General features: G+C 39.8%; 1 protein-coding gene across 1 annotated transcript; it reads right to left on the bottom strand.

Annotated features, from left to right (window-relative positions):
* Nucleotides 1-14,066: 14,066 nt before the first annotated feature.
* Nucleotides 14,067-14,861, bottom strand: LOC140035676 (uncharacterized). Its single transcript, XM_072076997.1, has 2 exons — nt 14,265-14,861; nt 14,067-14,147 (listed from the first exon to the last, which is right to left on the bottom strand). The coding sequence occupies exons 1-2, from the start codon at nt 14,859-14,861 to the stop codon at nt 14,067-14,069; spliced, it is 678 nt and encodes a 225-aa protein (XP_071933098.1).
* Nucleotides 14,862-15,553: the final 692 nt, after the last annotated feature.

Here is a 15,553-nt window from a genome sequence, read left to right as displayed (position 1 = left end):
GTACCAAAGGCACTACGATTGTCGGATGAAGGTGAAAGATCCACCGTTTCGAAGCTAAGAGACAGGGATACAATATTTCAGAAGGTCACTCAACCCAGTTTCGAGTGTAACAAGGTCAAAAATGCAAGAAGCTACACCAGAACCGGAAAAACAGATTCACAGAACGCATTCCAGCGGAAACATCATAAATCAGGCTATCCAAGTCCAAATCCAGAAATTCCAAAACCATCTGAAAGCTAAGAAACAGGGCTAAATTTCATCAGAAGGCCTCAACAACCAATTCGGAAGCAATTCCAGCCAAAACAACCAATTACAGGCGCACTTCTCAATTTCGGGTAAAACCAGAACAGCAATAGTAATTTCGACTTTTCTCATTCCACACTACTCCGATTGACCTGAAATTTTGTAGCCACCTTTAAAATGTCGTTCCCTACAACTTTCATGTTTTGTTCTAAGGCCAATTCGGCGTCTAACCTGGTCAAACAGAAACGGGCAGAATTGAGGAAATGAAACCCTAACTGGAAATTTTTGCATTCAAGTCAGAAATTTTCCACTAAAACATCTCTTAAGCTATCACAAGTCATTAATTTAACATAATCAAGAACAAAGGAAGGATGGCTAGACATGATACCTTCAAATATCAAGAAAGGTGATGACTTAGGAATTTTTCTTCCAAAACAACTCCACTAGAAGCTTTAATCCTCCTTAATAAGTAACTTTGATGGAGTAATCTTCACTTTTAATGGTTAGAAATCAAGATTGGGCAAGAAATTGAAGAACAAATGAGGTTTCTCTCTTGCTCACTCTCTCTCTTGTGTTCAGCCAACAAGCTAAAAAAATGGAGAAGAATGAAGCTCCAAGATGGCTTTAAGATGACTTAGTCTTCACTTGGGTCAAAGGTCACTTTTCCTCCACCAATCAAATTTAAACTTAGGAAGACCTTAGAAGCTTCAAGGTTACTAATATCTTACTTTGCTAAGTCTCACACTATGGCCCTAATAACTTTTAATCTTTGCAATTAACTTCATGGTTCACCAACTAGTTGAAAAAAAACAATCGCATTTACCGCACTAGCGGGTCCCACGTTCATAATACATTTCAAAATTAACGTGGACTAACTTGGATCAAGAAAAATGATTTGAAAACTATATTTCCTTATAAAAATGTATAGAAAATTAATATAAGCGAAGAAAGGCATAAAATTATAGACAAGGAAACAAAATAATGTCTCGAAAATATGTAAAATGTTTCGGGTTCTCACACGTATCTTTCGGGGCGTCACAAACTTCCCTCCTTAAAAGAATGTCGTCCTCGACATTCCATCTTGTACTAATCAAGTCAAGACATCCCGCAAGAATCACTCATATTTCAAACCAAACCCACAGTCCGGCATCCTAAACTTCAAGCCTAGGATACACTACAGAGATCGAAAGCCTAAGCTCTGATACCAACTGTGACGGCCCCACCTCCCCCTAGGGCGAACCCCAGGGTTCGGCGGGCCGCCTGCCCGGCTCTCGCCGGGACTCAGTCGTTCACTAAAGTCCTCAAATGAATTACAAGAATAAACCTCAAATATACATCACATGGTCCACAAATATATATCCAAGTCTCCAATAATTACATGTCACAAATGCAGCGGAAACTAATTCCCAACTATACATCAAATGATTCCAAATCCAAAACTGTACAAGATATAGGCCATCCATTCACGTGAATAAGCACAACAAGTCCTGCCTTCGCCTTGAGCCCTGTGGAGGGGAATAAAATATTTTTGGGGTGAGCTAGAAGCTCAGCGAGTAACCAGAAAATCAGTAATCAAATCGGTTTAACAATATTTCTTTCCAATGATGTCATAAATCAAATGATAAGTCCAGAAACGATTACAGCATTTACAAAACATTAAATATGGAGTATCAATAATTCAAGAAACATGTACAATGGAAAGCGATAGTAACATTCATGAAAAGGATACGTTCATTTTTTTATAAATAATCCCTCGTTCATCTTTTTATTTGTTCATCATTTTTTTTCCCGGACGTTGGCCGGTCTCCACCCATCCGGACGTAGCCGGACTCCACCCATCCGGACGTAGCCGGACTACAAGGTAATACTCGAGTATACCAAATTCACCCAGGGTCACCATATCGCCCGACCGAGTCCGCTTCTGGCTCGAGTCGATCGGTAACAAAGGGCAGTGGCCAATTCAGCCAAACGGCTTACATTCATGCGCAACTAGCATTTCAATAATTAAATCCTTGAAAATTGCACCGTTATTTAAGTCGAGTGCGATAAAGTACACACTCGCCTAGAAAGCTCGTTTTGGAAATCATTCAAAGCACTTAACACGTTATCAATCAATAATACAAGTCATGAAGTCAAGAAAATATAGCAAATAAGGAACACTCACATGCAAGCACGCATGATATGCAAGAAAACAGTTCAAAAGTAACTTTGGAAACAGTTTAAAGGTAAATAATGCAAGAAAACGGTACAAAAGTAACTTTGGAAACAGCTCAAAAGTAAATAATGCAGGAAACTGTTCATAAATAACTTCAGAAATAGTTTGAGGTCACTCACCTCCATGGCTCAGAAACCATCCATCATATATCATTGCCTTGCTCAAATCCAAGTCTTAGATCACAAACTCAATGCAAACAAGTCCTTTAAAAGTTCGGACAGCACTTCCCCTAAATTTGCTTACTTTTCCAGCCATCATGGCTTCATTATTTCCTCAGCCAGTCCCAAAGGTACACACACAACAACAAGTTCATCCAATAGTCATTCAGCAAGCTCCAAGTAGTACAAAGACAAGTCAAGCTAGGAAAAAGTCTGGAAATGAAAGTTAAGCTCAAAACCAGAAAAACAGGTTTTGACGTCATTTTGCGGTAATGGTACCAAAGGCACTACGATTGTCGGATGAAGGTGAAAGATCCACCGTTTCGAAGCTAAGAGACAGGGATACAATATTTCAGAAGGTCACTCAACCCAGTTTCGAGTGTAACAAGGTCAAAAATGCAAGAAGCTACACCAGAACCGGAAAAACAGATTCACAGAACGCATTCCAGCGGAAACATCATAAATCAGGCTATCCAAGTCCAAATCCAGAAATTCCAAAACCATCTGAAAGCTAAGAAACAGGGCTAAATTTCATCAGAAGGCCTCAACAACCAATTCGGAAGCAATTCCAGCCAAAACAACCAATTACAGGCGCACTTCTCAATTTCGGGTAAAACCAGAACAGCAATAGTAATTTCGACTTTTCTCATTCCACACTACTCCGATTGACCTTAAATTTTGTAGCCACCTTTATAATGTCGTTCCCTACAACTTTCATGTTTTGTACTAAGGCCAATTCCGCCTCTAACCTGGTCAAACAGAAACGGGCAGAATTGAGGAAATGAAACCCTAACTGGAAATTTTTGCATTCAAGTCAGAAATTTTCCACTAAAACATCTCTTAAGCTATCACAAGTCATTAATTTAACATAATCAAGAACAAAGGAAGGATGGCTAGACATGATACCTTCAAATATCAAGAAAGGTGATGACTTAGGAATTTTTCTTCCAAAACAACTCCACTAGAAGCTTTAATCCTCCTTAATAAGTAACTTTGATGGAGTAATCTTCACTTTTAATGGTTAGAAATCAAGATTGGGCAAGAAATTGAAGAACAAATGAAGTTTCTCTCTTGCTCACTCTCTCTCTTGTGTTCAGCCAACAAGCTAAAAAAAATGGAGAAGAATGAAGCTCCAAGATGGCTTTAAGATGACTTAGTCTTCACTTGGGTCAAAGGTCACTTTTCCTCCACCAATCAAATTTAAACTTAGGAAGACCTTAGAAGCTTCAAGGTTACTAATATCTTGTGACGACCCCACCTCTCCCTAAGGCGTACCAAAGGGTTCGGCGGACCGCCTGCCCAGCTCTCGCCAGGACTCACTCACTATCTCAATCGAATCATAAATACACAACCATGCACCATAAATAATATTCACGATTCAGACTTATAATTTACATTGATAGGAATCAGGTACAAAGTCTTAATACACCAACTAGTACAAAACGTATACAATCCAAGTACAACATGTTTCGTTCGAGGAATAGCGCGAGTACAAGACCAAAAAGTCAAAAGTCAAAACAAACGGCTACACTAGTCTTTTACAAGTCTCTCGCGTCACCCGTACCCCTGTAAGGAAAACAAACTAACGGGGTGAGCCAAAGCTCAGTGACGTTCCCAAATATCAAATTGGTCAGCAACCAAGTTATAGCAAAATAAAAGTGAAATGGCGAGCAAATAAGTCAAATCAAGGAAATAGTACTTCAGCTAGTCAAGTAGTATTAGATGCACATTCACATATAAGGATACGGTATTCATGTTACGGCTCCATTCCAGCTTGGTCAAGTGGTAGTCGACACTCCGTCAACTTTCAAGTAATTCCAAGTCCAAATAAACTCCGCTACACGCCAATTTCCGTCCACCGATCAACCCCCTATTCCGGGCCCGCACGCCATACCAAACATGGGTGGTAATACTCGAGTATACCGTTAGTCGAGGAGATAACACTCCACTCGACATTACAAGTGACCCAGGGTTTGTTATCTAATCGACCAGGCCCTTGCCGGCTCGACTCGATTAACTAGCCACAGGGTTTCTGGAATTCCAGGCAAGATATAATTCAAGTACATGTACAACAAGTCAAGTATGATCAATAGCAAGAACAGGTCATATTAGGGCAAGTGCGATAAAGTACACCCTTGCCCTTTCATTCATTGTCATGTAATCACGCAAGTCAAGTAGGGAGTACACATATCAAGTACAATCGGATATTTGGAAGCACTCACCAAAATAGTGCTTCTAGTGCTCGTGTCTGGGTGGTACTCCGAGTTGGGAGTCCAAATCTGCGATAAAACTTAACTTGAGAACTTTGAAAATCAACTAAGGTTCGAAACTTAAGCGTTTCGTTCAATAAGAATCAAGAAATTGAAATTCACTGGAGAAGAGTCGTGAAATAGTTGCTCGCTCTTTAAACTGAAAAATTTGATAATATTTTTGCTTGAAGATGACTCTTGAGTCAAAAGTGCAAGTAAAACGGTTTCGTAGTGATTCAAATCGTTTTCCTAAGGGTACAAGTTCGGCCAAGTCCTAACATATAACCCTCGATAAACAAGTGGCAAAGGTCCTCGATAGTTCAAGTGCTAATCACTTAACCTTCACTCAAGTCGCAAAGATAGTTCTCTAGACCTCGAGTAAAAATTTGGGCAGCATGCCCTTTGTGTTTACCTAATTTCCAGCCATTTAGGCTTCAATATTTTCCTTCAACAACATCCCAACATCATACAAATAAGAAATTTATGTCAAGAGCCGTTCCATAGGCTCACAATATTATAACAACAAGAATCGCCTCAAGTACCAGTGCAGAAATTCAATGTGGCACAAGACAGATTTGACGTACAAATGCGGTAATAACACATCCGAGGCTACGCTTATCGGATTAAGACAAAACCTGTGCCCTTTCGAAGCTAAGACACAAAGCTACAACATTCATGAAGGTCACTTAGTCCATTTTCTAATGTAACTTAGTCAAAATCTCAGATTACTAAACCAGAAACCAATTCGTCGGCTGTTTAAATGCAGAACACTGTAATGGTCATAACTCAGTGTACAAAAGTCCAATTCAGGTGTTCTTTGAGGCATTTTAAAGCTACTTCAGAACACGACAACTTTCATGTTTTGGCTCAGAGCTAAATCAGTACGGCTCCTAGTAAAAAAACGTGATAAACTGGACTTAACTGGTGAAACGGACTGCTGGGAAATATTTAAAATAGTAAGGGTATTTTGGACTTTTTACACCCTACGTTGCTCCGATTGAGTTGAAATTTTGTAGGCACCTATAAAATGTCATTATATACAACCTTTCTTCTTTGACCTAAGGCCAATTCGGCCTCTAACACACAGATAAAAATTCGGACAGAATGTAAGCAAGAATTTCCAGAAATCTGAAATCTTTAGTTTTTAGTGGAACTTTCCTTAATTTCTTGGTCTAATCACTCCCACAACACCTTATGAAACCTCAATTGCAACATATAAGCATCTTACAACAATTTGGGCAGAATTTCCATAAGCCCTAGTTCATCAAATAAATTGGGGAAAAACCTCTAAAACATGCTAATCATCCATGATTCCACCACTATAATCAAACTACTAAACTTAATTTAACAAAATTGAAAGCAACACTTAGAGAGATAAGCTCTCTTACCTTGAATAGAGGTTACAAAGAGCAGCCCAAGCCTTCCCTTTCCAAACTTTCACCACCAAACACTAACTAACCACTCAAGGACAAGATTAATCGGTTTAGTTCTTTGGATTTCTCACTTTGTAGCTTGAATCAAGAAGAAATGAAGAAGTTTTTCTCTTGGTCTTTCCCTCTCTCTCTTATTTCGGTTATGGAGCAGAAAAATGAAGGAAATGGAGCTTAACTTGTCTTATAAGGAAGTAAGAAGATTAAGGCTAATTGTGTCCACAATTTTTGGCCAACACTTGGACTAATCTTGTCCACAAATTTTTCTCTTTCTTCCCTTACATTTCTAGCCTTATAATTTCGGTCAAACCAGCTGCAAATTAGGAAGATATTTCGTGCAAAAGTCAATAAGCTTGTTTGGTAAGAAAAATGGTGGTCAAGCGGTGCGTTCAATCGGTAGTGCGCGGGACCCGCCGGTTCGCGCCGTTTTTCTTAAAAACACCCGTACTAGGGTTTTTACTTCCTATTCACTAACCTTATATAATTGCTCCTATTCACATATTATTTCTCACTTAAAAGTCACTTTTAATTATCAAATTGATCCTTGGCCAGTACCGAAAATTCATTCGGCGGAAAAATCGCTAAAACCCTAATTTGCTCAAATCTTGAAAACAAAGAGTAAAACCCTACTTTCTAGATTCATTTGCACTTATTATGGAATAATTAGATAGTAGAGCTTTAATAAATAATAATTTCCAAATAAAAGAGCATTTTTAAGAAACCGTGAGGGTTTTACAATTTCAGAAATTAAAATTAGGGTTTCTATTAAAATGTGAGACATTTAATAAAACCGGTTAGTCACAAGTAAACTAGGGTTTTTTGATTAAACATTTAGGGTTTCTAGTCTTTTAAAATAAAATAAGGTTTTAAATCAAACCCGAAGAAATACTCTTTAATATCTTCTTTACAAACAATCTCCTTTCAATTCCAAACTATTCGCATTCCCCGTGCCTGTGCTTTCGCAATCCAAACTTATCCCAATATTACGCGAGATCTTAACTTATCGTAAAGGTGTCACTCATTGGTATTCGGGGACAAGAATCCAAAAATATGATAATTCACCACTCAAGCTGGCCAGGCTCAAGAGCAAATCACCCGTATTAGAGATTCCTACCCAACATACATATCTAAGGTCTCCAACAATAGACAATTGTTCCACACTTAACAAGTCAATCCCCACAGTCCGAGAACCTTCTCCCGGCACGAGCTCAATAGGAGCTCTGATACCATCTGTGACGACCCCACCTCTCCCTAAGGCGTACCAAAGGGTTCGGCGGACCGCCTGCCCAGCTCTCGCCAGGACTCACTCACTATCTCAATCGAATCATAAATACACAACCATGCACCATAAATAATATTCACGATTCAGACTTATAATTTACATTGATAGGAATCAGGTACAAAGTCTTAATACACCAACTAGTACAAAACGTATACAATCCAAGTACAACATGTTTCGTTCGAGGAATAGCGCGAGTACAAGACCAAAAAGTCAAAAGTCAAAACAAACGGCTACACTAGTCTTTTACAAGTCTCTCGCGTCACCCGTACCCCTGTAAGGAAAACAAACTAACGGGGTGAGCCAAAGCTCAGTGACGTTCCCAAATATCAAATTGGTCAGCAACCAAGTTATAGCAAAATAAAAGTGAAATGGCGAGCAAATAAGTCAAATCAAGGAAATAGTACTTCAGCTAGTCAAGTAGTATTAGATGCACATTCACATATAAGGATACGGTATTCATGTTACGGCTCCATTCCAGCTTGGTCAAGTGGTAGTCGACACTCCGTCAACTTTCAAGTAATTCCAAGTCCAAATAAACTCGTACCCTTGAGAAATGAAATAATGATTGCTCGAAGTTTGTTTTCCTTGTACTTTCAACTCGCAAGACAATTTCAAGTATAAATATTACAAAGTTTTACTGTTTAAAAAGGCGAGCAAGTGTTTCACGACTACTGTCCGAGTGAATTTCAATTTCTTGATTCTTATTGAACGAAACGTCTAAGTTTCGAACTCTAGTCATGTTTCAAAGTTCTCAAATTGAGTTTTATCGCAGATTTGGACTCCGAACTCGGAGTATAACCTGAAAGTGACCAGTAAAGGCACTATATCTTTTGGTGAGTGTTTTCAAATACCGAATTGAACTTGATACCTGAACTTGATACGTGACCAATATGATTACATGTTATCTACGTGAATTGTTAGGGCAAGAGTGTACTTTATCGCACTTGCCCTTACGTGATATACTTGTTTATTGTTACAATTGACTTGATATACTTGTTTATGATGCGCGCACTTCCTGGAATTCCAGAAACCCTGTGGCAAGTTACTCTAGTCGAGCCGGCAGGGGCTTGGTCGGTTGGGTAACGAGCCCTGGGTCTCTTGCTTTGTCGAGTGGAGTGATATCTCCTCGACTAATTGGTATACTCGAGTATTACCACACCTGTTTATTGAGGATTTTGGGCCCAGTAGGGGGTGTGAATGGTGGACGGAGAGTCGTGTAAGTGGTGCTCTACTGGATTGGTTCCTTTACTTGAAAGTTGACGGAGTGTCAACTACTACGTGATCAAGCTCCTGATGATGAATGGAAGTTGGCTCCTGAGGGCCATCCGTATCCTTATGCTTTGGATTGATTATTGCTTATTGGATTATTGTTGATTTTGAAAAACTTTTACACTCGCTCATTTTGAGATTTCTACTTGACGTGTTATTGCTCACATTTATGAACTCTTCATGCTCCTTACTTTGCTATATCGAAAACTTGTACTTATAAATAATGGCCAATTTGCTATTTGGAACCTCACTGGGCTTTTAGCTCATACCACGTTATTTGTTTTCCTTACAAGGGGTACGAGTGACGCGTGAGATATGTAAAGACTAGCGTAGTCTAGTTGTTTGACTTTTGACTTTTGACTTGTACTCGCGCTATTCCTCGAATGGAACATTTTGTATTTGGATTGTATACGTTTTGAACTAGTTTAAGTATATCGAGACATTGTACCCTGATCTCTTACAATGTAAATTATAAGCTTGAATTGTGGATGTTATTTATGGTCCATGGATGTGTGCACGTGATTTGAGTGAGTGAGTCCTGGCGAGAGTTGGGCAGGCGGTCCGCTGAACCCTTTGGTATGCCTTAGGGGGAGGTGGGGTCGTCACATATCTTACTTTGCTAAGTCTCACACTATGGCCCTAATAACTTTTAATCTTTGCAATTAACTTCATGGTTCACCAACTAGTTGAAAAAAAACAATCGCATTTACCGCACTAGCGGGTCCCACGTTCATAATACATTTCAAAATTAACGTGTACTAACTTGGATCAAGAAAAATGATTTGAAAACTATATTTCCTTATAAAAATGTATAGAAAATTAATATATTGAAGAAAGGCATAAAATTATAGACAAGAAAACAGAATAATGTCTCGAAAATATATAAAATGTTTCGGGTTCTCACACGTATCTTTCGGGGCGTCACAACTCCAAATTAAAGCGGAAATAAGTCAAAACTCAATTGCAAAAGATGCTTTCTGTGACGCCCCCGCTTCTCCCAAGGGCGAACCCTAGGGTATCGGCGGGACGCCTGCCTAGCTCGCGCCAGGACTCGAAACACAAAACTAATAAAACTATATTAAACCAAAAGAGAACTGTTTATAATATATACAACCACCAAAAGTTCTATTTACATCTTCAAAAGTCTCAAGTCAAACCACTCTAATATACTATAACCACAACCAGCAGAAGATAGACCCTAAGGAGGGTCCTTATACAAACCACCAAAACAAAAACAAACATACTATATGTCCAACTATTATAATCAAACCTAACTATACTAGTGTACGAGCCAAAAGTCCCCGCGTCGGCCCCTGCTAAGGAAAACAAAATGAAAGGGGTAAGCTATATGCTTAGTAAGTAAACAGGGGCGAAAGTATAAATTTCACGTAACAACAGTTACACAGTAAGAGTAAAGCAAAAGCAGAAAAGTAACATCACATAATAAGGATACAGGTGGCTCCAAAGCCAATTCATGTGCCATGTATGATCTCCTGCCGACACTCCGTCGACTACAATTAATGGTCCGTAGAACTTCACTTGTGCTCCCACCGTACAGCTTAACACCCTCTCTAGCCAGGCACCTCACAAACTTGCTCGAGCGAACGAAATTGAGCTTGGTTCACAAGCTCGGGTCACAAACTTGGTCCACATAATCGGTGAACCGGATTCACAAACTTGGTGACCTCAACCAGGTTGGACTGACTTCGACCAAGCCCTAACCGGCTCGAATAGTCCATTTAGGTCATGAGATCGGGCCCCAAACTCACAAACTTCACAAAATTTATTCAAAAGGCACCCCGAGCCACAAGCTCAAGGGGTTTAGTTCCAAAATGATTCATATACATATGTCATGTACAAATATGTGCGCAAACTAGGGTTTAGGTCGAGTGCGATAAAGTACACCCTCGCCTAGGTACCCATTTCATACATATCGAAACACATAAGCAACTAACACGTAAGAGCGGCCTGAATACTTACTCAAAATACAAAAGTGGTACAAGAGCAAAATCACTTCGCGCGTGTTCGCTAGTAGTGGGCCCCACCGGCTCCGCCTAGCTCACCACTGTCTGAAATAGAAGATTGTATCACATATTATCACAAACGGCCACTAACATGCCCAAAACAAGCAAAACGGCAAAATCGGCACATGCAAGTGCGGAAACGGCACACGGAAACGGGAATGGCGGCCTAGCCATTTTGCCGTCAAAACTGTTTTGAGCCTAATCGAAGCTATGAGTGTCGGATCAAGGTACATGAGGTACCGTTACGAAGCTAAGAGAAAATTATATAACTTTTATGAAGACCCCCAACTCTGGATCTGAAAAGAGATGGGTCGAAAGTGCAGAAAACCGTTCCAGGAATTCGCACTCCAAAGTAACGGACAGGGTATGTTTGCTGGACTATAACTCCCAGCTCACAAATACAAATCAGGAAATTCCAAAGGCATTAGAAAGCTGAGACATAAGGTTAAAACTTTGATGTTTTGGCCAAGACCTGAATCCACTCAGAACAGAACGAAATTTGAGTGTCAAAGTACCCGTCAGAACTGTCCAGATTCAAAGGCAGTTCTGACGATTGATTTTGTTTGGGTCATAACGGAAGTTACGGAACTCGGATTTCGACGTACTTTATACCGTTTCGAAGCCAAAACCAAGATCTACATTTCTTATGAAGGAGTCACCACCCAGATCGTACGGTATCAAAACCGAAAAAAGTCACGGACAGAAGCTAAACTAAAAACGTACAGAACCTGATGTTCAAAACAGGCTTGAGTATTTCATCTATAACTCATGATACCCTAATCCATTTGACCTGAAATTTTACAGGAATATTAAGGACTTAAGGGGTTACAATGTTGAAGAAGGATACTCAGTCCAATTTTGAGTGTAACTACGTCAAAAATGTAACATACTACACCCGAATCGCAAAATAGGTTCACAAACCGTATTCTAGTACAAACATCATAAAACAGCCTACATAAGTCCAAATCCAGAAATTCTAAAGCCATACGAAAGCTTAGAAACAGGGATACATTTCATTAGAAGACCGGAACAACCAATTCTGAAGCATTCCAAACCAAAATAACCAATTACAATCGCAGTTCTCAGGTTCGGGTAAAAACAGGACAGCAAGGGTAATTTCGACTTTTCACAAGCTACGGTACTCCGATCGACCTGAAATTTTGTAGGTACCTCTAAAATATCATTCTCTACAACTTTAATGTTTTAAGCCAAGGCCAATTCAGCCTCTAACTAGGAGCTATAAAACCGGACAGAATGAAGAACAATGAAACCCTAATTTCCAATTTCTCTTCCAAAACAGAAATTTCTTGCAATTAACTACCATTCACACCAACTAGCTTCATTCTCAATCATTTCCAATCATCATACATAGCCACATAATATTAATCATATGCAACCAGCAAAAATCCCAAATAAATAGAAAACTTCATCAATCTTAACTAAAATCAAGAAATAGTCCACCAAATCACACTTATAACAACCACAAGTCATTAATTAAGCATCTTTAGATAGAAGAGAGGGGTTCCATAGTCACTCACCTTAGAACCAAAGAAGAGAGACCACTTAGCACCTTAAGCTTCCAAACAACTTCACCACACAACTCACTATCACTCACTTAATGATTTCTATGGAACAAAAACAAGGTTAAGTGGTTGTATTCTTGGATTTGAGCAAGAGAGAATCAAGAAGTTGAAGAGGTTTTCTTTCTTCCTTTCTTGAGAGAGAGGTTCGGCCAAGCTTAGAGAAAAATGAGGAATTTTTTGGTGATTTTTATGACTTATTTAGTCAATGGTAAGACAAGGAATAGTAGTCTTACTTAAGGACTAATCCAAGGGTGACACTTGTCACCTCCATTAATGCAAGTCTATCACTTTGTTCCCTGTCACTCTAATCCATAAAGTATCCTCTAATTATCTCTTAACACCCGATAAATTAAACCCAATATCCGAAACTTAACCTAATCGGCCGAATTTTTCCGAACTTACCGCATTAGTGGGTCCCACGTCCGATATACGTTCTTAATTTCTCAAAAACTAACCGATACTAGAAAAATAATCTAAAATCTATATTTACTCATAAAAATTATCTGGGGAATTTTTCTAATAAAGAAAATGTGGAAAAAGGCGGGCGATAAATAAAACTCCACTTAAGCTTTCTAATATAGTAACACTAGAGGTTTGCCAATCCAGAGTTTGCCAACCATTTTCAAACTTGTTAAACCTCTGTAAACTATAACGAATCCTATTTTTTTCTTGTGCTAAAACACACACTAGAATACCGCATAAACTAGGGTTTTATCATAAACAAAGTTAGGGTTTTCAATCTTAGCCGAGCTTAAGGTTTCTCCTTAGCCCTAAAACCTTAATTTAACCGTACAAAATAATGAATAACCCTAATATCAACTTACGAACAGACTGGGGCCTCACACTTTCATTAAGCTATTCACATATGCAAAAAATAGTTTTCATGAACTTTAGTAAATGACAACCCCTAGATTTACCGAAATCCCCTTCAAGAGGGAAAATACTCGGCCATCCAAATTGTGCAAAGATCCTTCAGGACTTTCAAATTTCGTCATTAGAGGTAGATGCCTCGAAGGTGTCTTTGTGCTTGGAAAAGGGGTTTGTACTTATACTCGGACCTTGTTCACCCTTTCCTCTTAGCACTATTTCCCCTGCCTCGATCATGTCTTGGACTTTGTTCTTAAGTTCTCTGCAGTCGGTGGTTGGGTGGCCAGGTGCTCCCGAATGATAGGCACAAGTGGACTTTGGATTGTATTCGGCAGGAATGCCATGAGGGTAAGCTGGAGGGGGAATTACGCCGATTTTACCAGCGGCTTTTAATTGTTTATACAATTGGTCCAGAGGCCTGCCAAGGTTAGTAAAAGTGCGATAACGATTTTGATTTTGGGGTTCAATGGGTTGAAGGTAATTATAGGTGGGTCTATTTGGTGGAGGAAATTGTTGATTGTAGGAACTTGTTGGAAGTTAGGTTGAGATATTTGGAAAGGGGCTATAGGCGAGTTGGTGTAATTAGGGCGAGGTCGAGGATGAGTGATATTGGTGTGATAAACAGGATGAGGGTTTGAATAGTAAGGGTAAGGGTTAGAGTAGGTAGGGTATTGTCGAAGTCTGGGTCTTGGGACAGGGTTTCGATCCCAGACAACAGCGATTTCCCCCTCTTTCTTTTGGAGTTGTTACTTCTTTCCATTATTACTTTGGCCATGCAAAGCTTCCACTTGAGTTTTCAAGGCAGACACATTGACAATCTTTCCAGCCTTCACAAAATCATCATATTCTTCAAGCTTATTGACAATAGCAGCAATTGAGCATCCAGTCATGCGGAAGATTTCTTCAAAGTGTGGAGGATCATGCGCCTTTATGAAAGTGCGAACAATTTCATCTTCGGTCATCGGAGGCTCAACCTTGGCAGCTATCTTTCTCCGTCTTTTGGCGTATGTCTTATGATCTTCAGATGGTCGCCTCTTTGTGCCTTCCAAAGTAGTTCTGGTCGGTGCTAACTCGCAGTTATATTCGTATTGTCTGATGAAGGCGTTGGATAGATCAAGCCAAGTCTTCACCTCCTCTGGCTTTAAGTTGGAATACCAATCGAGAGCGTCTCCTTCTAGACTCTCTGGAAATAACCTTAATGGCAAGTTTTCGTCATCCACTAGTCTGCCCAACTTGTTGGCAAACAACCTCAAGTGTGTTTTAGGGTTGCCCGTACCATCATATTTATTGAACTTCGGAGTCTTGAACCCCACGGGCAGCTGTACATTTGGAAACAGGCACAGATCATCGTAATCTAACACCCCTTGTTTCCTTAAACCTTGGCTTTTCCTGATGAACTCATCGAAACGATCCAACCTCTTAAGTAGCTTCATATCCACTGGGACAAACGACTCTCCCATTTCTGGCTTGGTTTGAACAATATGCTCTGGCACAACAGGCTCTGCGGTAGTCTGATAAAAAGCTTGTGGATCCAGAAGCATGTTTGGACCACTTTGAGGCTGAAATCCTTGCCCATAGGGAGGATAGAACGGAGGATTTTGAGTATAAGTATACTGCGGGTTGAAAACTCCCTCAAAAGTGGTTTGAATTGGAGGAATGACAAATGGTTCAGATTCCCGTTGTTTGACGGGCGCAGGCCGGGCTGCACTTCGCTACTAATGAGCTCGTCGATCAACTTCTTTTGGGCGGCCATTTCAGATGCCATTTCCCCAAACTTAGTAAGCATTTCAGTTAACTGAACCCCCAAACTCACAGTCTCGGGTTGAGCGGTAGTAGCAGACCCATCTGACGGCTCCGGTTGTGAACTCATGTTTACACGACTCCTTTGGGCTCGACTATGGGATCGCGTTATGATGGGGCTTCGATGGGAAGCTATGTTTAAATATTGCCTGAGAATTTTGAAAGGAATTGCCTTTAGATCTAGCCCTCGCTTAGCTATTCCAATAAAAATAAAGAAAATGAAAAGAAAAAGACAAGAGTTAGTAAATATCCAAAAAATTCGGATGCATGTCCTATGGGAGAACCCTTTTTGTGCCAAGGGTAGGCCTAAAATGATGTAATCCTCTGAGGTAGGCACTGTACCATACCTGATGGATCCGCTCAGCTTGGTAACATTTGATTTGAAAAGCAATTTGAAAATTTTTTTGGGCTAATCAAATAGTGGGAGACCTTT

Source organism: Coffea arabica, chromosome 2c, assembly GCF_036785885.1.
Source record: "Coffea arabica cultivar ET-39 chromosome 2c, Coffea Arabica ET-39 HiFi, whole genome shotgun sequence".
Classification (NCBI taxonomy): domain Eukaryota; kingdom Viridiplantae; phylum Streptophyta; class Magnoliopsida; order Gentianales; family Rubiaceae; genus Coffea; species Coffea arabica.
The sequence above is the reverse complement of the archived record's forward strand: the minus strand, read 5'-3'. Positions and strand labels throughout refer to the sequence as shown.

What these genes read in the sequence shown, in the direction of transcription:
- LOC140035676 (XM_072076997.1), bottom strand. Translation starts at nt 14,861, where the DNA reads ATGCTTCTGGATCCACAAGCTTTTTATCAGACTACCGCAGAGCCTGTT. An exon ending in CGATGACCGAAGATGAAATT is followed by an intron (nt 14,148 to 14,264) that starts GTTCGCACTTTC and finishes GATTTTGTGAAG; the next exon opens with GCTGGAAAGATTGTCAATGT.